Source organism: Tinamus guttatus, unplaced genomic scaffold (assembly GCF_059628265.1).
Source record: "Tinamus guttatus ecotype Peru unplaced genomic scaffold, ASM5962826v1 Tinamus_guttatus_pri_ptg000710l, whole genome shotgun sequence".
NCBI classification, from domain to species: domain Eukaryota; kingdom Metazoa; phylum Chordata; class Aves; order Tinamiformes; family Tinamidae; genus Tinamus; species Tinamus guttatus.
The window spans coordinates 4,613,654-4,641,360 of record NW_028289244.1 but is presented as its reverse complement, the minus strand read 5'-3'; the positions used below and the strand labels follow the sequence as shown (position 1 = coordinate 4,641,360).

General features: G+C 57.2%; 1 protein-coding gene across 2 annotated transcripts in view; it reads left to right on the top strand.

Annotated features, from left to right (window-relative positions):
* Nucleotides 1–27,707, top strand: part of FLT4 (fms related receptor tyrosine kinase 4) — a 51,023-nt gene continuing 23,316 nt past the window's right edge. For both annotated transcript variants that reach the window (XM_088536820.1, XM_088536819.1), the window contains exons 1-3: nt 1–131; nt 18,351–18,447; nt 24,309–24,583. In XM_088536820.1, coding sequence (XP_088392946.1) covers nt 74–131; nt 18,351–18,447; nt 24,309–24,583 — 430 coding nt within the window. In that variant the 5' untranslated portion in view covers nt 1–73. The remainder of the gene's footprint in view (nt 132–18,350; nt 18,448–24,308; nt 24,584–27,707) is intronic.

Sequence of the window (27,707 nt, the reverse complement as noted above, 5' to 3'; positions counted from 1 at the left end):
GGCGGGAGCAGAGCTCGCGCGCGGGGCGCTCCGCACCGCTCCGCACCGCTCCGCTCCGCAGCGCGCGCCGGAGATGAAGAGAGTTTGCACGTTGTCCCTCTGGCTCTGGCTCGGCTTTGTCTCGGAGGCAGGTGAGCGCTGCGGCGCCCGCTGCGGCTGCTGCCCCGCCGCCCGCACCTGCGGGCGCTGCCCGCACCCGCCGCCCGCTCGCGGGCACCGGCGCTGCCGGACGGGGCGGTGCGCGCGGCGGCCGCGCGCTCCGACGGGCACCGCTTCCCCCGCCGCGGTCCCCGCGTCGCGGCGCATCGGGGCGAGCGAGGACGGAGCCGCCGCCCCGGGATGGGGACGGGGCCGCTCGGGCTGCGGACGCTCCGCCGCGCTCCCCGCGGCTGCTTCTCGTCCCCGCGGTGCTGAAGCCGCGAGCGCGGCGGGGATGGCTCGGCACAGACGTGCCCGGGCCGGGTGCCTGCGAAAAACTCTCCTCCTTCCCTAGCACTTCTGGGGCAAAAGGCCTCTGGGCAGAGGGTCGGCTCCCCTGGCTGCATCGCGGTCTGGAGGGATGTGGGAGCACAGCGGAGACAGGGCTGCAAAGCTCCCCCGGGGCTCGCAGCCAGCCTTGGGGTGCTGGGGCTGGCACAGGAGCCTGGGTCCCGTGGGGCGCCTGTGTTTGACTGTATTTGGTTTCCTGACTGAGCCTCTGAGGTCCCAGATATCGTAAGGTCCCCCGTGGGGGTTCTGGCCATCGCAGCAGGGTGCACAGGGCACCACCGAGCCCGGAGCAGGGAGCTCATCCTGGTGCCAGGAACAGCAGGGTGGTGGGTGTATCGCGAGAGGCGCCAGGCCACGGCTGCCAGCGGAGAGCAGGCACCGAGCAGGGCGGGAGTGACGTGGGACACTCGCCACCGGGCGGGAGCTGGGGAGCGGGCACGGGCGCCAGCCCCACGGCTCGCGCTGGGCAAGCTCCCGCTTACTGCAGCAAAGCATTGACAGCCCAGATCGGAGCGAGGCTGCCAGAAAAGTTAGTAACGCAAGAAGCTTCCAATGCGAGGAGATGAATTTTGGGAGCATAAATAGAATTCGCTGTAACCTCAGCTCAGTGACTCACTGTCACAAAGTGCGTTTCTGCCGTCGTCAAAGCGAGCTGGCAGGAGGGCCGTGGGTCTGACCCGTCCCTGCCACGAGGGGCACTGAGGTGGGCTATGGGGAGCGCTGTGGGCAGAGGGCACGGCCAGCACAGGAGCACAGAGAGCCCGTGCCGCCCCAAACGCTGCTGATTTGTCTCGTGCTGTGGGGATGAAGGACGCGCCGGCTGCCGGACCTCACGAGGAGCTCTGGGAGGCAGGGTAGAAATGGACTTGCTGCTGGTGGCTTTGTGAAGAGCTGCAGCTGTTCAAAGCCCTTTTGTTAGCAATTTGTAAAGCATCTTGTAGCTGTTTCTCAGGTTCTTTCATCTCCCAGAGGTGCTGGGAGCTTTGCCTTGGGGAGGCTCTGGCCAGCGTGCGGCTGCGTGATGTGTGGGCCTAATCAGCTAAGGGTTGCGCAGAGCTTTGAAGCTCTCCAGGGCTGCCTGATTAGCGCAGCAAGGAAGGGCGACACGGAGCTCGAGTGTGGGACACGATCTCTCAATGCACAAAGTACCTACAAACTCTTCAGGGCACCCATTTCCCGTTCAACATCTTCGCAAATGAGTGCAAACACTTGTTCTCTCTGGAAGCAGAGACATGAGTGTGAGATTGGTGCACCCAGAAGGAACTTGCCGTCATGAGAGGTCTCTTCTGCTCTCCCAGCGGTTCCTGTGTGGGTTTTGCTGTTCCCCATCGCGAGGCTGAAGGGCCATTGCAAAGAGAGAGCCCGTGGGCTCCGGCTGCTCCAGCTCGGAGGCTGCCCGTGCGGTGGATGCGGTACCGGGAGGCAGCTCGGGGCGCCCCGGCTCCTGCGGTGCTCAGCCCCGGGACAGGAGCTCAGCATCCTCCTCGTGCTCCGAACGCCGTCGCCCAGGAGCGCCCTGCGTAGCTGGGGCAGGGACGGGTGGCGCGGGCCGAGGCCGCGTCCCTGCCTCGTGGAGCGCGCAGACCTGCCCCCGCAAACCCTGCGAGCATTTGGGTTTGCAGCCGGGGTTTGAAGCCGTTGATTTATTGCAAGTAATAAACAGGGGACGTTTCAACACCAGCCTTTCACGCACAAACCCAGGAGCACGTCAGGCCCCACTCTGGTTTAATCCAGCCACCCGCTAGCGCTGAACTGGTTGTGGGGCTCCTGGCGAGGGGCTGCCCTCGCCACCCTGGGATTTGCCTGGGGTGCGCGAGCCAGCGGCTCCCTGCCCGCACAAACAGCCACGAGGATGTTTGTTGCCGAGTGGGATTTGACGTCTGCCAGGGGACACCCCCCTCCATGGCACCACGTCCTGCGCGGAGACCAGGACGGCTCCATCCCGCTCCAACGCGTCCCCCGGTCCTGCTGGCCCTCGGAGCGCTCCGGTGCGTCCCCCGGCCCCGCGGTCCTGGCCGTGGGAAGGGCAGGTGTTCCCAGCTGGCCTGGGAGGGAACTCGCTGTTCCCTGCGTCCTCGGGCCAGTTCCTGGGGAGGGAAAGGCAGAGCGGGATCCCACGGGAATGGCGGTGAGAAGGGGGCCGCGCCGCGACAGCAGCAGGACCGGTGGTGAAGGTGGCTCTGGTGCTCCGGGGAGTCCGCAGCACTCGGGACACTTCTCTGCATGGAGCAAACATTGACTCCTCTGTTCTGTGCAGCTTTGGGAAGCAGGGCTGGCCCTGGAGATAGCACCCATCTTCCCTGCCTTTCCCACCCCTCGGGCTCATGTGGAGCAGCAGAGGTGTCTCTGGTTGCACATCTCAGCCTTGGATGGATTTCCAGGCATTTGTCTTTGAATGTCTTTCTTCCTTGAAAACCCACTGGTGGTACCTAAGCTGAAGGCCGCCTTCACACTCCGGACCAAGGGAGCCCCTCGGCTGCCCCGTGCAGGGGGCTGGCGGGACGATGCTGGCCCTGCTTTGAGCCTCCTCCTCCATCTGAGCCACAGAGGAGCCCAGAGACCCATCACGTCCTCTCCGAGTCAACACGTCCTCCCAGCTCCCCGTGTCCCCGAGCGCGGACACAGCTCCCGCAAACCTCCACCTGCACAAGGAGCTACCGGACATCCCACGTGCTAGTGGGACTTGTTCATGCCCACCAATGCCATTGCCACCGCTGTGAAGACCGGGAGAGTGCAGGTGACATCTCCTGTTGGGACAGGACAGAAGCTGAACCTTTGCTTCGGGCCAGAACTGGAGTTATCTTTTGCTGCTCATTAGCAAAAGAAATACTGCTGCAGCTGCACTGGCATCTAGTGCCTGGTTAAATTAATTCCAGGGTTTTATTGCCCCTGGCGATCCCAGACCTTTGTTTCTTGTTTCACGTTGTTAAAAGGGAGGGTTAGTTGGGTCCCAGGGGGGCTTTTTCTCTCTGGTCAAAACAGTCCCGATGCTTTCGGCACAATATTATTGCCCATCTGCGAGGCCTCGTTGCCAGCGCAAAGGAGGGGAAGCGGCGACAGCCTGTGGTCAAGTCAGCTACAAGGAGAGGACCCCGCGGCCAAAGCCCGACTCAGCCACTCACTTGGGCAAATCACTTGGGCTCTGGGCCCAAGTTCAGCCCGAGGAGATGAAAAACCTGCCCCCCTGCAGCCCGCGGTGAAACTCCCGCTAGGTTTTATACACTCGCACTATTGAGCAGGGAGTCTCTCCTGCTGTTTCAGCGCTGAGGGAGCAGAAAGGGGTTTCAGCCGGTGCCTTGGATTCCTCCTGGCGACCTCCCCCGCGCGCTGTTTTCCTCGCCGCGTTCCTGCGTCCTCCTTCCAGGCCGGGGAGTCCAGCGCCGGCTCCGCGGGCCAAGCCTGGAGGTGCCGCAAGATGCGTGTCAGACCCTAATGAGCCAGGATTAGTTTTAGGGGGTCATGCAAAGACTCCCAAACGGAGAGCTGGACAGCCCGGGGTGGCCGGGAAAGGCAGGAGATTTTCACATGGGTGTCACGGTCTCCATCTCCCCAGCTGAGCATGCAATAACCACGTCCCTGCTGCTCCCCTCTCTTGGGAAGGGGCCACCCGTGTGGTTGGAGGCAGGGGACACCCATGGGAAGGTCCATGGAGGAGAGTCGAGCAGCTGCAGCCCCTCCTGGTCCTTCGCCCCGTCACCAATGAGCAGAGCCCTGGCACAAGCGAAGGGACAAGGAGTGCTGAGCTCGACCTGCCTGCAACAGCAAGCCCGGAGCTGGCGCAAGCAACGCAGAGCCCAGAAAGCCACCTTGGAAAGAGACGCTTGAGCAGGCGCACGGAGGAGTCACAGCAGCCGGGGGATGCCCTGGGGACCCGCTGAGGTGACTTCCAGGTGCAAGTGCCCACTCATGCAGGCACGGAGGGGTTAAACCTTGTCCTGGCCGCGGGCAGGGCTGGCTGGGCGAAGGCCAAGCGGCTGTGCCGGAGCCCGCGGCGTGGCCGCGCGGGGAGGCGGTGACGTGCCACCCGCCGGCACCGCGCACAACGGGACCGGCCGCCCTGCACGGGCTCTCGCGGGCGCCGGGAAGGGTTAAGCGAAGATGAGCGGTGCCGGTGCCAGGCGCGGTGTCCAGGCTCTCCCTGGCGGAGGTCAGCGGTGGTTCATGGGAAAGGAAAAATTGGCAGCTGGGCCGGATGTCCCTGCGTTTCCCCTTTTCCTGCAGCCGCCTGAGCGACGTTCCTTATTTAGCTTTCCTGACGGACAGGAGGAATCCGATGGCGGAAACTGTCACTGCCTGATAACAGCTCAGGGACCCCTTTATGGTGGGCGGCACGGCAGGGCCTGGGGCAGCTCCGGCTCTCCGGGAGGGGAGATGTCGGGCTGCTGGGGTTGCCCTTTGCACTGTGTTTCCATTGGGATAGGGAGGGAAGGGCCCTTCCCTCTGTGCCCCATAGGGTACAGCCCCCTCTGGGCACTAGTACTGGCAAAACGGCCCGTCCAGGGCCCAGCTCCCACCCAAGGATGCTCCAGCCCAGCAGAGGGGACGTTACAGCCTGTTTTATTGCCCCCAACTTTCTCCCCAGAGAAGGTCGGCACGGAGGCCACTAAGATGCATCCTCACATATGTGCCTGTGAAACCCCTCACGTATGTGCCCCGAAACCACAGAAGGCCCCAAAACACAGCCATGTATTTTCATGCATCCATTGATTTTTATCTTGCATCTGTGGAGGCCACAGGGCAGCTCTCGTACCATCAAGAACATTGTTTCCATGGTAATTAATGTGTTTTAAAAAGGCGGAAGCCCCGAGTAGCCGGTGCCGTTGCGCTGGCCGGCCGCTAGCGCCCTTAGCTGTGCTGTGCTGCAGCCAGCGCGACGCACGGGCGGCTGTGGCTGTGCCAGCCCTCTGCATTCAGAGGGTTTCTCGTGCACCAGCCTGGTTTGAGCCATGTGCTCCAAGGCACGTGACTGAGCACATCGGTTTTGGCTGAGCAGTATTGATAAATCTCCTTGCGAGGTGAGCATCTTGCAAGGGTAGTTCTGTGCTCCGAGCAATCCCCTATTGCCACCAGGTCATCTGCCCAAGCATGCGCATGTTGCAGGATCAAGGTTTAGGTCACCAAGCTGTTCATTCCCCTCATACCACTGCACCAAAGGCTTCTCACTTCAGCTAAGTTCAAACTCCACTTGTATTTGCTTTCCCTGATAGGTGGCAGGGAATTTGCTTTGCTGCAGGGAATTCCTGCAGAGGGAATTGCTATTGCCGAGGCTGCCCAAGGAAGGCTGGGCTGCAAGTCTGCAGGTATGCACTGATTTGGTGACCTGGGGAGAAGGCAGGGGACCTCAGGTGGCCGTGCTGGAGATGGGGGCTATGGTCAGCTCTTGGTGCATGGGGCCTCGCATCCCCCCAGGGCGCTCTGAGGCAGGAGAGGAAGCAAAATTCCTAGCACAAGTTATTTGTTTAGGACTGTTGATGCATCGCTTACGCGGTGACTTCCTGAAGCGAGGCACAGTCACCACCGCGGCGAGATGAGGGGCTTCCTGCGGCACCTTCCTGGCGTAGGAGTCATCTCACCTGACCTTGGCCACCTGAACGCGCAGCCCTTGGCCCGGCTTCCTCCGCAGTCGGTGGAGAGAGGGGCTTTTCCAGAGCGAGTCCAGCCCGTCCTTGAAGAGACCCGTGTGGGTCAGCACCAGCCCTGTGCGGGCAGCAGGTCCACAGTGATCCGTCCTGCTCCTCCGCAGCAGCCGGGCACGGGGTGAGCCGAAATCGGAGCTGCAAGAACCAAAAGAAGCGATGGCCCCGGTCCTGGGAGACGTGGACAGGAGGTACCGGTATCATGTGGAGCGAGGAGCAGACAAAGGAAGGAAGTTTTTATTGCTGGACCAAATCCTGGAGTCCTTCAGTTTTATTTAGGCAGATGCCTCATTGATTTCAGTGGAGCCTGGTCTGAGGAAAGCGAGAAAAAGGGCTGCAGGTTTCGGTCCCTGGGCAATTGCATCAGGCAGGAGTTTCTGGGGCTCTGCGAGCTCCCAAGGGCGCTCCTCTGGCCTGGGTTGTTGTTGCCTTCCTTTTGGGAAGGCAACACTCATTCTCTCCACTCCTGCAACCTGGGCTCCTGCCGAGGTGGACGAGTGTGATAGCTTAAAAATATAACTACTGACAAAAGTGAGGGCAGAGTCAATAGTTTCCACGGACAACATAAATCTTGATATTTACCAAGGCAGGAAGGTTGGACACTGAGTGTGTTTTATACTTGACAATGGGAAATAACAGCTCAGAGCGGTGGCCATGAGCAAAATCACGTCCGATGGATGTGAGGGCACGGGGCACCCACCAAAATCCCTCCTGCATGTGTGTGTTGGCCTCGCCTGATCGCAGTCCCCAGCAAGGGCAAGTTTGATGCAAGCTTCGTTGTCCCTTCTCGGGACATTCACACCACAAAGGCCACAGAGCCACTGGGCCAGCAGCGCAGGGCCCTGGTGCTGGGACAAGGCCTGGAGGAGACGAATGGCCCATCTACACATGGGTTTGTCCAGCAAGGTGTTTATAAAGCAATTTAGGTGATGTAGTGTGAACCTGTGACTGATCACTGCTAATCTGCCAGGGTGGCTCTGGCTGGAACATAGGATTTAGCAGCGTGCTGGGCTGCGGTGCTGGGACAAGGTCCTTCCTCCCCATGTCTCAGCAGTGTGGCAGTGTCCCGAGTCCCCTCCAAGTCAGAGGCTGTGGATAGGTGTTTGTTTTTCCCACTGCCATTCAGCAAAAGCCGTTATTGCAGACAGCTCTCATGCGTGCGCTGCTCGCCGGGGTGGTGCACGCCTGGCACACACCGTCCCTCCAGACAGACCAACCCACCTCCAGCTCCCGCGTTCACCCCGGGGCAGTTCAGACACGTGAGGACGGGGTTTGATGGCACCTGGACCTCCCAGGCTGAGGAAGGCAGAGGAATCTGCTCAGTGACACCGAACACCGCAGCGCGATGCCCAGCACCGCGGTGCGCGGTGGCAGGATGAGGCCCTGCGTTTCATGGTATTTATCGCCCCTCCTCACTCGTAGCTGCTTAAACTAATAAAGCCTAATGCTTCCGGAGGCAGTTAATCCCTGCCTCTCCAGCCTCTTAGCAATAACAGGACCTGGGTGGCATTTCGAAGACCGTGTTGTGGGAGAGGGGGAGCACCGGCATCTATCTTTCATCCAGGGGTGGAAACGCAAGCCTGACCTCGCTGCAGATAAGCGGCGTTGGCCGGAGTCGGCTCCCGCTCGGGGGTTTCAGCTGCGATGGAGGGCAGGGGGCTCCACGCGGCACTGGCCCTGCTGTAACCTTTGCTGAAAGAAAAACACCTCCTAGGACAATGGTAGATTTAAAATAAATAAGAAAATAAACAGGGCCCCATCTGAACTTGGGAAGCCTGTGTGGTCACCGCCGGTGGCAGCGGCCTGCAGCTTTGAGTACGAAGGGTCTTGCTGTAGCCAAAAGGGATGGCTGAGGAAGCGGGACAGCACTCAGACCGCTGCCTTTTTGTCCCTCGAGCCTGATGCAGCAGGGGGACTTCTCTGCAGGGAGCATTTCCCCTGCTGCCACCCGCATTTCTCCCTGCGGACACCGTGGTGCCGCTCGGATCCGTGGTGTGGAGACACAAATCATGCAAAACGCAGCGTGTCCTGAGGATTGTCCCCCAGCCGCAGCCTCCCCGTCCTGCCCCATGGATCTTGCAGATCCTCTCCCCTCTCACCCCCCATGGCACCCCAGGGCTCCTTGGCCACCGTTTTGGGCTGGCACCCCGCCTGCAAACCGCATTTATATCCCGCGCTTCACTCTGGCCAGGCAGGGCTGGCTGCATCGGCGCGTGCCGAGCTCGCCACGCCGCAGTCGCTCTCCCTGCGGTGCCGAATCCCGCAGCGCGTCGTCTCCGTAGCGCGGCTTCCCCCCTGCTGCTCCGTGCTCCCGCGGCGCGAGGCGGGAGCGTACGTGAGCGCTTCCTTCCCTTGCGCCTGCTTGCGTGCTCCCGGCCGAGCTGCGCCGCAAGGGAAGCACCTTGGAACGGGAAAACAACAGTCGGCTGCTGAGGATTTATAGGAAAGTTGCTGGGTGTTTATCAGACTCTGCAACCCCCTTACAAACTCTTAAAAAAAAAAGGTATAAGGGGTTTTATCTTGCTGGCCTCCTAGTAGCCCTGAAGTCCAATGTTAGAGCTTAGGCTGGATGTTTCGCGGTGGGAATCCTGTTGTGATATACAAAGTGTGACATTTCCAGCTCAGTGTTGCGTGGAAGAGAAATAAATGAGTTTCCTATCTGCACAAGGGGTGTTATGAGGAGGTGGGGAGAGAGATCCATGCAGATGTTGCACCGCCAGCTAATCTCAAATGCTGCAATGCCCCAACCATGCTCTTTGGCTCTTGGAGCTGATGATCATCTCTGAATGCAGCGGGTCTGGCCCGCACTCCCCGCTCGGTGCCAAGAGAAACGGCGCCCGCAGCTTGGCCTCGGCGCCCGGGGCCGCGCGGCTCCGTCTCGGAGCCTCTTTGCCCGGTGGGGAGCAGGCAGGACGGGACGAGGAGCAGCTCGTGCTGCCCAGCGTGGGAGGAGAGCCTGGCCGCGCTCCTATCTGGAGCGCGTTCCTCGCGGGGATCCCGCAGAGAGCCACTAAAATGTTTATTAACCACATGAGTGAAAGCTCCAGGCTTGGCCGGCTCCAACTGCTTTTAAGGATGGCAAAGAGCCAAGCGGCGCTGTGTTTTCCAAGAGGGCTGAAATCTCCTACCGGCGCCTACGCTGCCGTAGCCGTGCTGGCCCCGGGGAGCCGTGCCGCCCGTCCCGCTTGCGCAGGTGCCAGGAGGGCTCTCAGATCCGCCGCGAGCTCTTAGAGCCCTTCCAGCCGCCCGCTCCGCTCGTGCTGGCCTGACCTCTTACCTGAGGTTTCCTTCCTCCGCCGCTACATCTGATGACTAACCGGGCTTTGAAGAGCGAGTGCCTGTGATCTTCCTGCCTCCCCTTGCCGCTGCCGCCGTCAGCAGAGGAGGTCGTGCAGATGGGAGACGCGCACGTGCGCGCGGGCATGCGAGGAGCGGGGCCGGGAGGAGGGCCCGGCTGCTCCAGCTCCCCAGGCAGCAGTTCCCTCTCATGCTTCTGACCACGCTTCCCTTTAGGTTTTTATTTTCAGGTCATACGTGATGCCTGAAAACCCTGCTTTGCTGACTGGGGAGTTAAAATTCCCCCCATTCTTTGCTTGCACATCCTATTCTTTGGCCCCTTCCTCGCCTAATGTAGCTCTTCTTTGTTCCTGGTTATCTTTTGTTGTAATCAGTAAGGATCCCTCCTTTCTTGCTTGAGTTGTTTTGGGTTTTTTCCCCAAGTCTTCACCCCAAGGTGCCCAGCTGCTGCTGTCTACCCTGCATGGCTCAGCAGGGGATGGAGGCTCAAGGAGGCTCTCAGGGAGCCTGGAGCAGATGCAGAGCTGGGTCCAGCTTTCCCGTGGCCATGATAACCATCTCATTGCAAGGCTGTTTTCTCCACTTACCCTGTTGATCAGCTCCCCTCACACCCAGCAGTTGGAGATCAGCCTGAGGATGGGCCGTGCTGCGCAGGGGAGCAGGCATTGCCAACTGCCGCTGTTGCTTTGAGGGCTTGGCGTTGATTTTAACTTACAGCTAAGCAGCAGATATCTGGATGCCTCCAGCACATAGGAACGGGTCTTTCCGCTTGGCACAGAGCCTTGCGGTTGGGCTGCAGGGCTCCCAGGCCCCGGGAAAGGGGGACAACATGGGCAGCCAAGCGGGAGGCTGGTGGGCTCTGCCTCTTCGTCTCCCACCAGGTTGGATGCCAAGGCCTTGCTTAGCTTGACCTCAGTGCCCTCTGGCAAACCTGCCATTCGCCTCAAAAGGAGTCTGAGAAGAACTCTGTGAACCAGGTTGTCAGTGGGCTGAAGCTGTTGATGCCAAACATGCGATGTGCAGATGCTTTGATCTCCTCTCCGCTGCATCTCAGGCTTTCTCTGCCTTTGCATCCATGCAGAGGGGCCCCGGAGCTACCAGCTGGAAATTCCTGCCCTGGATTTTGTTTCCAGCGCAGGGTTAGACAGTGTCCTGCCTCCGGGTGGGCACTTGGGGACTCTGGGAGGAGGACGGGGTACAGACAGGCACAGAGGGCCCCTGCCCGGGTGCACCGTCTCTCTTTTGGCAGTGGGTGTTTTGGGGGCTTTAGGTCTGTATGCGTCACCTGCATCGCTGTGTGCAGTAGCTGCTGGTGGACTTGCCCTCCAGGAGCTCATCCCATCCCTTTAGGAAACTCTCACTACTTTTGTCTTTTTCTGCACCCCACAGTGTTGACACCACAGTTTAGTGGAGATGCCAAGGAAATGTATGTTGTCAGCTACCTCATAACTTCATCGGGAACATTGTGAGGGTAAGAAGCAGTGAATAATAATTCCCTTTTGCGGTTCGCCCTTTGCGATTTTATAGGCTATCATCTCTCATCAGCATTTGAAGAATTCCAGTTTATTGGTCTTTCCTCCACTTTGTGATAGTCTTTATTTCATTCGCTATGTCTGGAGGCCCAGGGGAGGAGAAACCAGCATGGCAAGTGCTATTGGAAATGATGGCACATCCCGGACCTACACGATAGCGCAGTGATAGCAACGGAGGGGAGGACAGAGCGGAGATATCAGCCCCACTCCCAGCACTGGTGAGCTGGTGTTCACAGAGGACTCCAGCTCTTCCTGGACAGATGCAGCCTGTGCAGAGCTTGGTCCAATATCTAAAGTTAGGGCTATTTTCCCCCCACTTTCACTAAGCAGCAGTGTTTCCTTGCTTCACTTCTACTGCTCAGTCTCGCTTCCTCACCAAGTCCATTCTCTTATATCTGCTTTGTCGTGTTCTTCACTCTCAAGCTCTTTGCACACCCAGCTCACTCTTGCCTCGTCACCTCCAACAGGCCCATGGAAGAAAACCCTGTTCCTGAGTCCTGTCCATCCCTCTCCCAGTCTTCTCCGGCCTGGGGCAACGATGCTTCCTTAGTATCCTGCAGGGTTGTATCCATGCTGGCATATGTATGTCAGCCTAGTGGAGTCCCTAGGATTATCCCTGGATGGGTAATGGCCAAGGCTGAGCTCTGTATCCTGCAATGTTCACACAACTCCTGTGCAGTCAGAGGTTGGTGATACCTGTCTGCAGGTATCAGATTTGGACAAACACTTGTCTCACATGAACTGTGGACTGTCCCTTGCATCCCTTCAGGTTAGAGGTATGATGATCGCTGCTAATTTCTATTACCATTCCCTTAAAGCCATCTGATCCCTTGGCTCTTTATACACCACGTTAATCACATCCTGCGGGGGCAGAAAGTATAAGCAGGGTAAGATTATGAAAGGAGTAAATTAAAGGAGGCAGAGGAGCACCCTGACAGTTCTAAGATGTGGGAGGATAACTTTAATTGAGTTTTGCAAGGGTTTAGCCGTGCAGTTAATAGGGGCTGCTGGTGGCCGTGTGTGCTGCACCGGGGAGCTCTGTGCTGGGCTCCCACGGAGCGGCAGCACCGGCAGGTTGGGAACTGCTGCAGGTACTTGGCAGACTTGAGGATTTCTGGCCCTTGAGGAGTGAAGAAAATAGATCTTGTTCCTGTCCGAAGGCGCTGGGCTCCCCCTGCGCTGCCTGAGCGTCCCGCTGAGCCGGAGCTGCCCTCCGAAATGTCCATGGAGGAAGCAATCCTCGGCTTGTTAGTTTCTACAAGGAAAAAAGCGCACAGATGGCTGGAGCACCCTCCATCTCAAAGGCAGGAAAAGGATTCTCCGGGCGGGAGCGGGCGGCCAGCAAACCCCCGGTGATCCAGGGAATCGGGGCGCGAACAAAGCGGCGCCTGGCCAGGCCCTTGCCTAGAGCAGAAAGGCCGGGCCCGGCGGCGCGCGGCCGGCGGGAAGCGCTCCCAGATGCGGGGAGCATCCCGCGGAGAGCGGCTCCCCCGGGGCCCGCGGAGGCTGCTGACAGCACAGATCCTGGAGGAGGTCTGCAGGGTGGCCCCGGCTGACCCGCTGCTCCCGGCCGGACATGCGGCTACCTGACCGAGGCTAACTTTGGCTCAGGACGTAGCCTCTCGGGGAGGATGGAGCAGGGAGCGAGCGGCCCGGGGGGGAGGGAGAGGAAAGACAGCAGGAGACAGAAATGCAAACATGGCCCGACGGCCCTGGGACAGGGGGAGGGGAGGAGGAAAAAGCAGGGTAAACCTGGCAGGATGGAGCAGGAAACCAGGCTGGAGCAAGGCAGGGCCACGATGAGATAGTGCTTCCTGCCGCAGGGAGGGAGGGCAGGCGCAGGGACCCCCCGGGCTGGCGCTCGCCGCCGGAGCCCGCGCGCGGCTCCGCGATGCTGCAGGGCCTCGTGCGAGCTCCGGGGCCTGGGCAGCGCTGCCGCTGGAGAAACGCAGGGACATCCGTGTGTCCGGCGCGGGCCGGAGGGAGGGCATGGCACCGCGGGCCATCTCTGCGCAGGCCAAGGGCAGCAAGGGGCTCTCCGTGCTCTGCTGCTGCCTCCTCCGTGTGCGGGAGCAGGGATCGCAGCTCGGCAGGGCATCCAGCCCGGCAGCGGCTCCGCTCCACGTCGGTGGACAGCCGGGACGTCGCATCCCGGGCTTGGCTCCGGCAGCGCCGTGCGGGCACCAGGGCTGGCCGCGCTCCCCTGCTCCCAGGCAGCTGCTTGTGCAGTGCTCTGATTGAAATCCCTGTCCGGAGGCACCGAGGAGGTACCTGAAGGGCACGAACACGACTTTGCTCCACAGCACAGCGGGGATAGGTGGCTGGGAAGGCACCGTGTGGGCAGACACTCGCTGTTCCAGCATTCCCCTCGTGCTGGGATGTGGTTCCACCGTGGGGATGTGGTTCAAACCCGTGAACGCAGCGGTCAAAAGCAGCTGCTGCTTTCACGCTCGTCTGCTTCTGTCTGCTTGATGAGGCCACAGGATCGAAAGGCCAAACGCTAAAGTAGCCCAAAGGGCCCTTGATTTTCTCTGCCCCGTTCCCCGTCAGTGCAGAGCGTTATGAGATTATTGCACTTTGCTGGGGAGGAGCAGTTAATTAAAGTCTATGGGAGGCAAGACAGCACTGCAGGGTGCACGCACCGAGGTTGGAGCAGCCTTTTGGGCTGGAATCGTGTGGCTCTGGGTCCAGAGCGGCTGCTGTGCCGTAGTCTGCCCTGGGGCTCAGGGAGCTCAGGGCTCCGCCAGGGCAGAGCCTGCGGGGCTGCCCAGGCGGCTTGGGGAATTCCTGAGGCAGGTCCTAAGGAAAAAGCCTTTCTAACAGTCCTTGCTGCCCTTTTCTCCACCCTCATATGGGTTTTCTCAGTGGCACACGACCACGGCTTCCGTCCTCCCTGTGTTGACTTTCCCATGGGTGTCTCAGTTGGAGCTGACGTACCGACCCGTTACGGTTTTGGGGTTGGACATCAGCGGCAAGATGCCCAGTAGTGATGATTCCCTTTAGGTTTTCTGAGTCTTGGCTGAGTTCCTATAGTCGCTGATCCCTTGTTCATCCCAAAAGAGGACAGCCTGCCCCATCTGAAGCAAGGCAAAGGCTGATGCCTTGGGAACGTCTTCACACAACCATGACAGCACAGATTCACTTGATTTGGTGGCATTTGAGTGCCAAGATCGATGGATGGAGACCTCAAGGTAGTGTCTCGCTGTTGGCATCGTCTGCTCTCATCAGGGAAGGTCTCTCATAGGGATGTGTGTGTGTATAAACAGGACTGGCATCTGCTGGGGGGGTTGCAGGCCTAGGTTGACAGAAATCATCCTCCTCTTATCCATCTTCCCGCCTTGAGCTCCTGCCACTGCCCTCCCCTTTGCCTGGTCTGTGGCCTTCACCAGACACAGTGCCCAGGAGGGACAGGGCACCAGGGCTGTGGGATGTAGGTGGGACAGAGGTGCCAGCTCCTCTCTGCAGACTTTCCTGAGGGACAGGGCACAGCGGGGCTGATTCTGTGCCGGGGAGCAGAGCCCCTGTGATTAACCCCTTCTGGGATGGCAGGTGCCTCAAGCACTGACTGGCACTGGGGAGCAGGACAGGGACCATCTCTAATGAACCCCATAAAAGCTGCAGACAAGACCTGCTTCCTTTGCACCTTGTGCAAGTGCATAGTTTTTTTTTCTAGGATTTCCTGCTTTCTATTATTGTTATTAATTCAACCATTCCTTGTTATTCCTTTACTCATTCCACTGCAGTTGCATCTCAGTCAGCTTCCACCTTGCCCACAGAGCCCATTAGCGCAGAGCCTGCATCCCCCCGCCAGATCCACGGGGAACGCAGGCTGCTCCCAGTGCTGCCCTCGCAGCACCCCATGGCACGGGCCCTCAGGCAGATCCTGCTCCCGTTTCGGTGCAAATTCCCACCGCGGTTCGGAGCTCACGCTGCCTGTCGGGTTGGAGAGCAAACACCTGGCATTTCATCTCCGTGACGGCAGGAGCCTGCCAGTCATTCCGCAGCCTGGTGTCCTGCCAGCTCCCCCGGTCCTCGCGTGACGCTCGCGCTTCGCTCCGACCCGAGGCGGGATGCTTGGCCCGGCCCGCGAGGAAGGGGAGTTGCTCCGCATGGGAACTTCAGCCCGGTACGTGGGAAGCTGGCCCGGCTTCGCCTCCGTCACGTGGACTTCCCGTACGTCCCCGGGCTGCTGCCGACCGCGGGTTCCCCCGCGCCTGACCCCAGGGTGGTTATTTATTACTGCCGCAGGGCAGGTGGGTAAGAGGCGACTGGAACGGAGCGGGAAAGCCTCACCCGTGTGCGCTGGTGCAGGGGGATCGTGCATGGGGGGCCTTGCTGCAAAACGCCGCTGGTGCTGACAAGGCTGGGCTGGGAACACGGAGGGGTGCAGAGCAAGATACCCTCCCCATCGCCCCCCCGCCGGCTATTCCCCTGCTCTGCACGGAGAGGGTTGCTCAGTCCCTGCCTCCCCTCTGCCTGGCAGGGAGGGATTTTGGGAGGCTGCTTCGAGAAAAGGAGCCAAATCAGCAGGGAGAGCCATGATGGCCAAACCTCTGGGGTCACACAGAGCATGTCCTGGGCAGCCACACCGGGGCTCGGGAGCACGTTGCTCCATGCGTGATAGTGCATCTCCAGCAGCCATTTGAGGGGCAGAAGCAGGGCAGGACAGAGCGAGGATGGCTGGAGAAAAGGGACCAGTCACTGGTGATGCAGAGGAGACCCGCAGCGGTGCAATGAGAGAACCAGGCTAGGAAAAGGCTTAGGGGGAAACACGGGATCCAGCTTTCTCTCGCACGTCCCATCCATCCCGCTCTGTTTATCTTAATATCCCACCAGATCTACTGGAAAGCCACCTCAAGAAACCCCAGTGCAGTGGGGTTCCCGCATGCCTTTTTCGTTATAGTAACGCGCTGCCCGTGCGGGCACAATTTGGGGCACGTAGGGATGTTTGTGCTGCCGTGGCCAACCTTCCTCCTCCTCAGACATTCCTCATGCCCGTGGTAACATGCTCAGGAAAGCTGGCTCTGCTCGGAGAGCCAAGGAGATAAAGCATCGCCTCAGGTGATGGAGGAGGGACTCGGTGTGCTCCAGAGCTCTTGAGACATCTCCTCACACCATGAGGTTTGCGGGAGACGCAAACCGTCGTGTTGGTTAGTGGAGATCAGCCACATCCCGCTACAAGACTGGAGCGTTGGGGCCAGGCCCGGTGTCCATCCACGCTCATGCCCGGATGGAGAGGGAGCAGTAGGATGGCTCTGTGGAGCAGGAAGACGCAGGACGCATTTCGGCGTGCAGGCCGGTTCCATGGCGGCACGAGCACGGCGTCCCCAGCTCCGCGCCGCCTTTCGGCAGGAGCGTTCGTCCCTTTTCCTGTTGCGCCGGCGGAGGGCCGGGGACAGGATGCATCTGCAGGATCCCACAACCTGCGCGGGCCAGGCTCTTTCTTTCTTCCCCTCCGTCCCTCCACTGATGGCGAGCGGCATGTGAAGGGAGGCCGCGGCGCTTCTGCAGCCATCCCGCTCCCCTGGGCCTGACATTTTTTTCCAATAATCACCGTGCCATTTGGGGAGGATTGTACTAAAAACTCATCAGGTTTATTTTCTCAGCCTCCGATCATGGATTTTGTAGGACGCACGCACACCAGTGACTCTCTGCCGGGTGGCTCCAGGGAGCCGGGGAACTCCTGCTCCCCTCATCCCATTCCCACTACCCCCTTTCCACCCGCTTGGCGCCACCATCCCTGCGTGCCCGGCGGCTCCGCGCGGGGCTGCGGGCCCGGAGCAGATGACGAAGACCTATTTGTTTAATTAGGCCCCGCTCTATTGTTGTTGACTCATTGTTTACGAGTGGGTGGAAGCGGCCCCGTCTCCAGGAGGGGCCCGCGGCGGCGGCACGACATGGCCGCCATGGCGGCGTGCGGCCTGCGCACCCACGGCCGGGCCGGCCGCACGGCAGCGCTGCAAGGGCGGCCGCGATGAGGAAAACCCGGCCGGCACGGACAGGAAAAGGGTGATGGGGCATGAAGGATGTTGTCGGGATAGGACTATGAGCGGGGAAAAGCTCCCTGGCACGGCCATGCTGTGGCAGGGCTCGGAGACCCGCTGTTTTCCAGCCGCTGTTGTCAAGGAGAGACATGAATAAGGTGCTTCTGCTGCCAGGTCTTGTGAAGCCTGGAGAAACACCATGTCCTTGAGACCTCGCCCTCTCCAACAGATCTTTTTGAAATTGATAAATAGGTTTAAATGTTATGAGGGAAGGAGACACATGCGTAAGCACTATGCAGCTGCAGAAAAAAAAATGTAATTCCTTAAAAATATCAAGCTACATATTTCTGCATTCTTTTCTTCCTTAGCATTTCACATCTACCTGAGTCACATTTTCACATCTCAGATTTCTTTTTTTCTATTTCTGGTTAGTTTGCTTGCGTGTTTTTGCAGTCACCGTGGCTGCTCATTTTAATTATCTCATGTCTCCAGAAGCTGGAGTTTTGAGATAAAGATCATGCAATAACGCCAGGCAGCAACACTGCTAATGAAAAACAACGGGTAGGTCCCTGGGAGCAACCCGTACTTCGAGATGCTTTGCCCATGAGGATCCCACTTACGGCATGTCTCGCATGCTGGAGATAGAGGCGCACCAGAAGTGGGACCCTCCTAGACAAAAGCAGGGAGAAGAGAAGAATGGTAATGTTTTTATCTGCCTGTTTTGTGAGCATTCGTGTCCAGCAGCAGTGCAACAAGAAAGGGGTTGCTATTAGCCCCTAGGGTCCATTCCTCTTTGGGCGACCGTCCGTACCTAAGAGCGTCCAACAGTAGGACGCTCAGTCAACATGAGTGTCTGCTGGCTCCTGAGAGTGTCTCTGCACAAATGCAAGAGTTCCGTGTTTGTGCTACCTGAGAAGATGCATTTTTGTTATCCTGACTGCAGCAAAACTATATACGTGCAGAGGAATCTCCAGCCAGACTCTCCTCTTATTGCAGATAAGATCATCTCAGAGCAGCAGTGCAAATAAGCTCAACCTGAGCCACTTGGTGAGGAATGGCCACACCTGGGCTTCCTGGTATCTAGTCTTCCACTTTTTTTTTTTTTCCTGGGTAGAAAAATGTGTGCTAGTCCATCCATCTGGCCCCCAGGGGCTGTCTGGCCCCAGCCCCACAATCTGTTGCTGAAGAGCTGCTTGCTACAGCCAGAAGGGCTGAAAATGAGTCACTTTTGTCCCAGTGAGTCAGCGTCAAACCAACTTGCAGGAGCAGACTCCTGCATAACTTTTACAAGATGTTTCCTTCAGCAGCCTTTGCCCTCCTTCGGGCCAGAGGTGCCCAACTAGCTCAGCCCACAGCAGTGGGTCCGGGCTAGCAGGTGTCTGCATCATCCCCTCTCTTCTTCCTCTCTGCAGATCTGGTGAGCAGCTATTCCATGACCCCCCCTACTCTTAGCATCACCGAGGAGGAGCACGTCATCAACTCCGGGGACACACTAAGCATCACCTGCAGGTAAGGCAAGAGCCAGGGTAGCTTTGACCAAACTGCTTTTACCTGGTAAGTGTTGAAGGACCGAGCGAGGAGAACCCATCAGGAGAGACCTTGGCTCCAGGACAGCTGCAAATTAGCATGCCTAGCTACAAATCTACCACATTAGCTGAGCGTGAATTCGTCTAATTAATTAATTGGAAAAGAAGCTGGAAAAGTCTCTGAGGAGATGGTGATAACTGCTGCTATAGTCTTACAGGCAGAAAGAAGAGGAAGAAATACTTGTCTTAGCTGGCAGGTTGCCTGTACATTTTTAGGGGAGGTTGGTTTCTTAAGTCTCCTTGTCTTTCTCTTGCATTGTTTTTTCTCACCTCAGCAGGGGCTGCTAATGCCACAGTTCTGGTTTGTAAATTTGGCTGGTCATTGCGGAATGTGGAGAAATAGTGATGAGAAGGGGGTAAGACACAGGCAGTGTTGGCTGTAAAGGGCTGAGAGGTTTTCTCAGAAGCTGGAATTTAACGCTCTGCTTCCCACAAATAGAGAGGGAGCTGGAGCCTCAGCTAGGTCTGGTCAATAACTCTGTGAAAGGAGCGGGGGAATCACCTGGGTTTTTGGAGACTGGAGGTATGAGAAGACACTGTCTAAACTGATTCCATAAAGCCAAGTGCCCCAGCCTTGGATGCGTGCTCTGTGGTACCCCAGTCTCAGAAAGCAAAAAAGGCAATCTGGGGAATTGACCAATGCTTTTCTGATAACTCTAGAGTTTTCCTCCAGAATTTGAAAGCAAGTCCATGCCTAGGGTCTGAATCCCAGTATCCAGTGGGGATGGATACTGCAACAGGGGCCTCAGATGGCTATTTTTCAGCGTTGTAGATAGCCATGAAGTAACTATTGCAAACACTTGGTTGGCACTGGGTTCGTATCTTGACCTAAACCTGTTTAGTTTTTCTTGGAATAGATTGCATTGCTCGTACTCTGTGAATCAATTTATAGCCAGGGAACAGGATAGAGAAAAGGTTGTTGATGGCTGTGCTGAACTGGTTTCACTTGGTCTTGGAAGCTAAGCAGTTGTGGGCTTGCTCATGTGGTGAGAAGCAATGGTGTGTGCCAGGCCCCAAGAAATGCATGAGCCAGAGAACTCTGGTCAGGCCCATAGCTGCTGCAGGGGCACAGACGAGGAGGAGGAGGGAGCTCGGGGACTCCAGTGCTCTGCTGTGGCCATTCCCTCTTCAGAGGGATGTAGGATGCTCGCTGATGAAATCTGGGTAGGAGATTCAGCAGAATTATTCAGCACAAGCTGTCCATCACACCACAACCTTTCTTAGCAGTGGCTCAGGGAGCAACATGGGAAGAGGTTCCAAGGGTATGGGAGAGGTCCGTGCTGCCTGTGCCTGCCCTGCACACGCGCTGGAGGACGGTGCAGCAGCAGCCCCTGCCCTGGGGAAGCTGCAGCGGGCAGGGCAAGGCGCCTGCTTCCCCGGACCACCTGGCAGCAATTTCCATGTTCCTGCCACAGAGTCACGGATCATCTTCCAGGCTTGCGTGGCTGGCATCCATACAGCATGCCAGCATGAACGTGGCAGAGGTGAAGGCACAACATCTTTACCCAAGACTCCCAGCTGATTTGTAGAGAGAACTTGCCAGCTAAAGAACAGCAAGGACATCTGCAAACACCCTGAAACCTGCTTGAGGTTGTGGTGCTCTGTCTACGTGCTGTCCACTGCTATCCCACATGTGCTTCTCTGTGCTTGTCCAGTGTCCTTCAGACCACCCACAGCTAGCCAAGTACCTCTGGAGCGTCTTCTCAGCACCTCTGGCAGGACTCAGAGGTTTCTCCTTCTCTCTCTGTGCTCTGAAGCTTGTGTTTCTCTAATGTATTGAGGAGAGGATTTTGCCCCAGAGACTCTATTACTTCATCTGAACGAAAAGCAAATCTCTTCTGGTCCCTGGATCTCTGATTACACCCAGCTGCATCTCCATCCTCTTCCCTGGACCATGGCCCACCCTGGAAGACCTGGCTTGAGTTAATGGGAGATGAAGGGAAAAACATGCAGACCACCAAGAGAAAAGGCATAGGAGAGGTGGTGGGGCAGGGCAGAATTGACTGTGAAATGAAATCCAGAGGCTGGGACTCCTTGCTGAGCATCGTGTTGGAGGTGGCTTCAGTTCAACCCTGCTCTTCCCTTGGGAACAATGTCCTCTGGCTGCTCTTCAGGCTGCCCCGGAGCCAGTAGCGCAGGGCTGCTTGAAGCAGTGCTGCAGCAGGAAGCTGAGCCCCAAACCCCCGTGTGAGACTCCCTGGGGACCCTTTGAGCTTCTCCCCCCAAGTGTGGGACTGGCTGTGGGCTCCCTGACAGCCAGGCCGGGATCTCCCACGCCTGCAGCGCTGCAGCCCCATCCAGCCTTGTTGGCGACCGGAGCCCAGGCCGGGTCATGGGATAAGGGCTGCTTCTGGCACAGGGGAGCTGGGCGCGAGGAACAGAGAGCCAAAGACGTAGCCCAGGTGCAAGGAGCCACCCAACAGGGAGTGCTGGCTCTCTGCTCTTGCAAGTGGCTGAACATACAGGCGTGTTCCTCTGTCATCCAACATATTGAGCCCTTGAGAGGTCCAAACGGGGACTTATGTAAAGCCTTACCCAAAATAAGGATCAGACTGGGGCTGACCGGGAGCCAGAATGATGTTTTGATCAAAGCGTGTGGCAGAGCAGCGAGAGGGGGCCGATGTCCCATGGACAGTGCATCTTTCATTAGCTTCCCATCCCGAAAAGGAAGGAAAGAACGTTGTGAATCCACCTCTGCATTCATGCCCTGGCAGCCTGCGCCAGAGGGGAAGTGGGAGCTTGTGCTGTTCCGGCTCGTGAAGATTGGAGCAGAGCCCACATTAGCTGCCTGCACAACAGCAGAAACCCCCGGAGGGGAGGACGTGGTCCAGGCCCCTGCCATCCTGTCCCGCAGGTGCCAGGCACTCGGGCGAAGAGGCAAGCGGCATCCAGCCGCGGCGTTTAGAAAGGAGAGGGCAGGGTTGTCCTCTGCTGCCCAGTGACTTGGTAATAGTGCTGATTTGCAGATGCTTGCGGCTGCACAAACCCTGCTCTGGCTGAAAGGAAGTGTTTGACCCTGGATCCCTCTTGGCTGCTGAGGAGGAAATGAGTGTTGCAGCGGGGCTGAAAGAACTGAAGGACGAGGCAGTGTCTCCGCACGGCTGCACTGGGGCAGCGTCCAGGGACACACTATAGTACCCGCCGCGTTTTCCTATGCCATGTGTGACTGCTCCAAACATCCTCCTGGTGCTGGGGAGGGATGTGACATATCCCAGCAAGCCATAAAGCTAGGGACAGCTCTGCCCATCATGTCATGCTTGGGAGCTTCAAAGAGGATAGCAGAAAAGTGGCGCCAATTGCCCTGTTGCCATTAAAGAGCATCCGTCCTGAAAAGCTTTAGGAAAACAGCTGTGCAGAAGCCTACGGTACATCTGTTTCCATTTGGCATCAGCAGTCTCCATTGCCCAGCAAAACACTACCACTGAGCTGAAGGAAAACAGCTTGGGAACGGATCTCCAAGGTGACAGATATGAGGAAGGGAACCGCCCAAAACTGCTGTCTGGACCTTTTCCCAAACACAGAGGAACATGAGTTAAATCCAAGTGAACCTGGCTTTCATCCCTGTCTTCTTCTGGTCCCCTTAACACACCAATGGCACTAATTTAGACTGAGCTCTCCCTTGGACACCTCCTGTGTCCCACTGGATTTGGTTGGGCGCCACATGATGCAGGGAACGCCTTCGCTTAGAGCGACCCAGGGGCTGGTCATCAGGTCTGTTTATGTTGGCCCATCTCTGAGCTATGTTTATATAAATATGTGTCACTCGGCTCCTGCTAGCCTTGATGCTTGGTAAAACAAGTGGATCTGATAATGCGTGAAAATCCCAGCGGGTAAACAAACAGAAAGCGGAAGCGCCGGAGACTTGTGCAATTACCCTGTTCCACATGGAACACCAAAAGTGCCCACACAAATGTGAGGGGCTCTGGGGGTCCCCTGTGTCTGGTTCAAGAGCAGGGCCAGCAGCCCAGGCTGCACCCTGTGTAGTGGCATTGTGGGCACAGCAGGAAAGGGCACGAGTGTGATCAGTTTGGTGGTGAGATTTACTATTCCTTTCCCTGTACGTGCATGGGTTGGGAACAGCGAAAAATCCAAGAGCTCTGTTTTTCTTAAAGCGCTTGTCACAGTCTGATCCTTTGCAAAAGCCCGCTGTGACTCACGGAGACAAGCAGCCAGGGCTGCTCTTCTCGCCCTGCCGCGGGCACTGGCGGGGTTTTAAGTGCATGCAGACATCCGAGCTGGGTCGGAGGGGCCACGTGGCTGTCCCGGGGCACCCGGCACCCCTGCAGAGCCCCTGCGACCCGTGACACGGGGACAGCAGGACGCGGAGCGTCCCAGCTCATCCGTGCGAGCTCGGCAGCGAGCTGGAGGGGAGCGAAGCCTGCAGGAAGGCAACTCGTCTGCTAAAGACAAACAAAGGGGCACGTCCTCCCCCCGCGCTTGGGCAGAAATCCTGTCCTCGCCGCCTCTGAGCCGCTCTTCCATTGTGCCCTCCGATGGCACCTTATCTCACTTCCTCCTTGCTGTCCCCAGCTATCGGTGACAGCCGTGGCCTGGCTGCGCTTAAAAGCATCCGCCCGCCGAGCTGCGCTGGCGTTCCCTGCCAGGGCTGCCAGGAATACATGCACATTCCTTACTTGCATAAGGGATGAATCCAGAATCTCCCAGAAGAACACGCAGTGCTGACAAAGGTCCATTTCTGGCCTTACAGCTGTTTCTTGCGACGTCTACTCTTTCTCTATTTCTTTTTTTACACATTCTTAAGTGACTTTCAGCTACGCTGGCAAACTTTCAAGCATGGACTAGGCCTTTGTCTAAAAGGGTCTCTGATTTCACAGAGGGAAACTTCCAGGATGGGATAAAAGCTTGTTTTGTTTGTAGCAAACAAGTGCAATTATTCCAAGCTATGTTAGAGCACACGCGTGTGCCTACATGTGCATAGGCAAGTCTCCTTCTCTGGAGATCCCTGGCTGCATATGGATGCACATGTGCATGTTCTGTCTGGGACGTTCTTGCAGTTCCTGGGCTTTTCTTTTGCTGTTTGGCCCTGTTGCACGTGACATTGGTGAGCAGGCTCTGCAGTCACCCTCTGCCAAAGGGTTGCGTGTGGCTCAGCAGCGATGGGAACGCGCGGCAGCCCAGGGCAGGTGGATGTTCTGCTGCAGCAGGGAAGGAAACGCAGCTGGACACAAGACAACCAACCTGTATAACCCCCTCTTGCTTCCTCCTTGCTCTCCTTTTTCCCTGACTCTCTCCTGCTTTTCTCTCTTCTCTCCAGCCCGCTCTCCTCTCATTCTCCATCCCTCTCATCACATCCAGAGCTCCAGCCAGCAGCTGCATGGAGCCAGGGGAACTCGTTGCATCCATGTGCTTGTTTAATAACTACAAACCTTTTTAATACTGAGAGGGAACAGAGAATAAATGGATCCTTTTCCTCTCAGCCCTGAGGGGCTCCTGGCATAGAATCATGGAATCAGGGAATGCTCAGGGTTGGAAGGGATCTCTAGAGATCATCTAGTCCAACCCCCTGCACACGCAGGGTCACCTAGAGCACGTGGCACAGGACTGCGTCCAAGCGGGTTTGGAAGATCTCCAGAGAAGGAGACTCCACAACCTCTCTGGGCATCAGCACTGGTAGGACAAAGTCATGGGAGAGGGAGACCTGCCCGTGAGCTGAGTGATGTCTTACAGCCTAGTATTCCCTTAGCTGCCACGGGGACGAGCCCTCTACTTGCCCCCCAGCATCCTGGGCAGACCAGGGCTAACTCTCCCCATTCCTGTGCCTAGAGGCCAGCACCCCTTGGAGTGGTCGTGGCCCGGGGGCAAAGTGGACCCCGCTGGGAAGGAGAAGGAGGTGGAACCTGCGGCCTCGGCAGCCCCCAGCAGCGGCCGGGCGATCCGCGAGGACGACTGCGAGGGCACCGGCACGAAGCCGTACTGCAAAGTCCTGGTGCTGACGGAGACGCAGGCGAACGACACGGGTTACTACCGCTGCTACTACAAGTACATCGATGCCAAAATCGAGGGCACCACGGCCGTCGGCGCCTACGTGTTCGTCAGAGGTAAGAGCCCTCCGGCGGTGCAGGGGGTGCTCAGGGGCAGCCTACACACCGGCATACAGTCAGGAAGATGAAAAATCCCAACGTGTCCCTGGCTTCCCAGGGCAGCAGGGCACAGCCGAGCTGCCACGGGGCAGCTTTCCATGCTGCGGGGGAATAAATATCCGTCCTTTTCTGAGGGATTGCAGCAGTGCCCGTGATTCATTTATCTCCTGGCCTGGGGACATTACTCCAGCCAGGCTGGAATGCAGGAATTTAAGGAGCGAGAGACGGGTTTTGGAGACACTCGTCTGCTAAAAAAAACACAGGAATTAGTGTCTGGGGGCTCTCAGAGAGCAGAGATAGGGACAAAAATGTTCCATAAAGTGCTGGTCCAGGAGATGGGGAGCGGTGCATCCCCACCGTGTGCCACTCCTGTCCACGCGGGCTGGCCTGGCCCTGCTGTGGCAGTGCCCTCTGAGCAGGGGCTGCCCATGCGGGTGGCACTAGGAGGTCTGTTCTGGAGTAAATGGGCCGTCTGCCAGGCCCAGAGCCAGGATCTCGGCTCGGCGAAAGGCCGGGGAGCAGCAGGACTGATGCTCCATTTCCCTGTGTCCCAGGGGCTCCTTGTCCACCGTCTCCCCTGCTGCACAACTAGAGGTTTGCTGGAGCAAGACAAACGAGCGCTGTCCCCTGCAAGCAGTTGGCTGAGCTATTTCTCTTTCCACTGCCATTTATTAGTTGCTGCTGTTGTCACGAGCCAGGCAGGTCATGACATACAAGCCACATTTTTCAGCAGTCCCAGGACATGGCAGAATTTCCTCTACAACTATGCAGAGAAAAATGCAGAGGCAAATCACAAAACGCTGGGCAGCTGCTGGCAATAAAAAATGGGGTTTGTGGTTGTTTGGGCAGTTGCCTCATCTTCCCATGGGCTCTGTTGCCCATCACTAAAACTGGTCAGAGCTTCCCCGCACGTTGGGCATGTCGTGAGGATATGTCCATGCATTGGAGGTGGGTGCTCAGACACTGCTCTTGAAGGCTGGGTCAGGATGGAGGCAGAGAGTTGCCTATGCACATGGCAAAGTACCACCTATGTGGCTTATGTGCAGCCTGTGCTTTTGCAAGAGCCTGATTTGCCTGTGGATGTGGGTTTCCTTTCTATTTATTTTTTTAAACTCAGCCTTCGGATCACCCAGAGCAGTGCAATCCAGCAAGCACTGTTTTCTCTGTCCCCTTGGCCACCTTCTCTCACCCCTGGCCTCCTCTGCAGCTCGCTAATGGCTCTGCTGTTTACAATGGCAGGAAGGGCGCACATGCGGTGTAGCTTTTGGGCAATAAATCTCACACCCTCGGGGCGCGGAGCACTCGCGGTGCTTGTGGACAGCGTGTGTGCAACAGACCCAGCCAACACCTTGCAGCACCGCAGGGCACATGCAGCACATGTTCACACCGATTCCAGTCTGGCTGTGCCCTCTTATGACTACCAAACATCCAGGAAACCACTGGATCTGCTGGGATAGGCTTTCCAGGCAGGAGAAGGGAAATGTCCAGGAAAACCTGGGCATATGGTAACCACAGCCATTGCAGAACCTCCTGATAAAGCCCTGCCTGTTCCTGCTGAGCTGGGCTGCAATGCGAAGCTGTCCCTGGAGAGCTTGGGAAGGCTGATGTAAGTGTTGGGGATGTTCGGAGACAGCATGATCAGACCACGGATTTAGCCATCAACCTCATTCCTCATGTTAAGAGCTTGGTGGAATTGCCAGGAACAACATATTTGGACTTGGCTGGGAGAATGGGTTCCTCTGTGTTTTACCTGCAGCTCTGAGCTGAACTCTCCACACACGTGTTATTTCCAGTGTGTGGGGTTAGGTGTGTGCTTCATTAGCTCTATAGGCAGCGCTGGAAACATACAGAACGCCTCGCCCGGGTGGAATAGAATATGTACATCCCCCATCTCATAAGGCTTAGCATATATTAATGAAGAAGAAGCTAAATTATTCCCACCCGACCCATTAAAACAGCCTTACACAAAATATGCGATGTGGTCAGAGCGGGGAGTTAGTGCATGAATCACTGGCTCATTGGCAGCAGGACCTGCCCAGTAAATCAGTTAGCTCTTGGCTGCCAGCTGAGCCTGGAGGGGAGCTCATGGTCTCTCACCTCTGGCTGTTGTGTCTCCTCCCTTTCACGTGCCCAGGGCTCTGGGAAGGGAAGAGGAATGTGTTTGCGCTCAGAAACATATTTGCAATTTCAGAGGAGAGCAATCTTGCGGCAATGAAAAGCCACAGAAAATAGAGATAAGGCTTCTCTAGGGAGTCCCTATTTTCATGAACAGCTGACCAGTATGTTCCCTGTACATGGCTTTTTTTCCACTTAAGCTGTAGGAAAAAAAGCATTTGGCCCAGAGTAGGTCTTTGCATCATGACTATGACTGAAGAAACAGCTTGACATAGCAAAAATTAAAGGAATTCTCTTATGCTCTTAACACTGTGACCTTTAGGTTGCATTGTATTGAGCCCAATGTGATTTGAATAAAAAGATTCACGAATAGGGATCATTACTACTTTTATCCTTAAATCATCATTTTAGATAGGCAGCTTTAGGGTTTGGGTAGTAGAGGAAAAGGCTGGACAAGCTGGCTCCTCTCTACAATCCCTTCAAATCGATAGTTTGACTATCATCCAGGTGAGTAAAGAATAGCTGTTAAGATTGCTGGGGTCATTAAGATTTCCCCTAGCAGTCCCACATCTCCCAGCTGGGGCCCTGTCATCTGTTTATGGAGCTCCCTCACCTGGGGACACTTTCCACAAACGAAGTCAATCATGGCCTTATACCGGGTGTGTTTCCAGGGATGTCACTCTTACAGAGGAAGGAGGTTGGCAGCAGGGAGCATTGGAGACTCTATGGATCAGTCCTGATGTTCAGTGCCCATGTGACAGGATTTTGGAAGAAAATGCCCATCGGTGACATGCTGCCAGGGCAGGCCGCATGGCCCTGCACCTTGCTGTCTTTTCTCGAGTTTTCTCCTCGTCCCCTTTAGTCGATGTTGGTGGCTGCTCCTTTGTATCTGGTGAGGTTTCCATGTTCACCTGTGTTCAAAGAGTAGGAAAAAAACTTGAAACTGAACTAAAATACTAACTGAAAG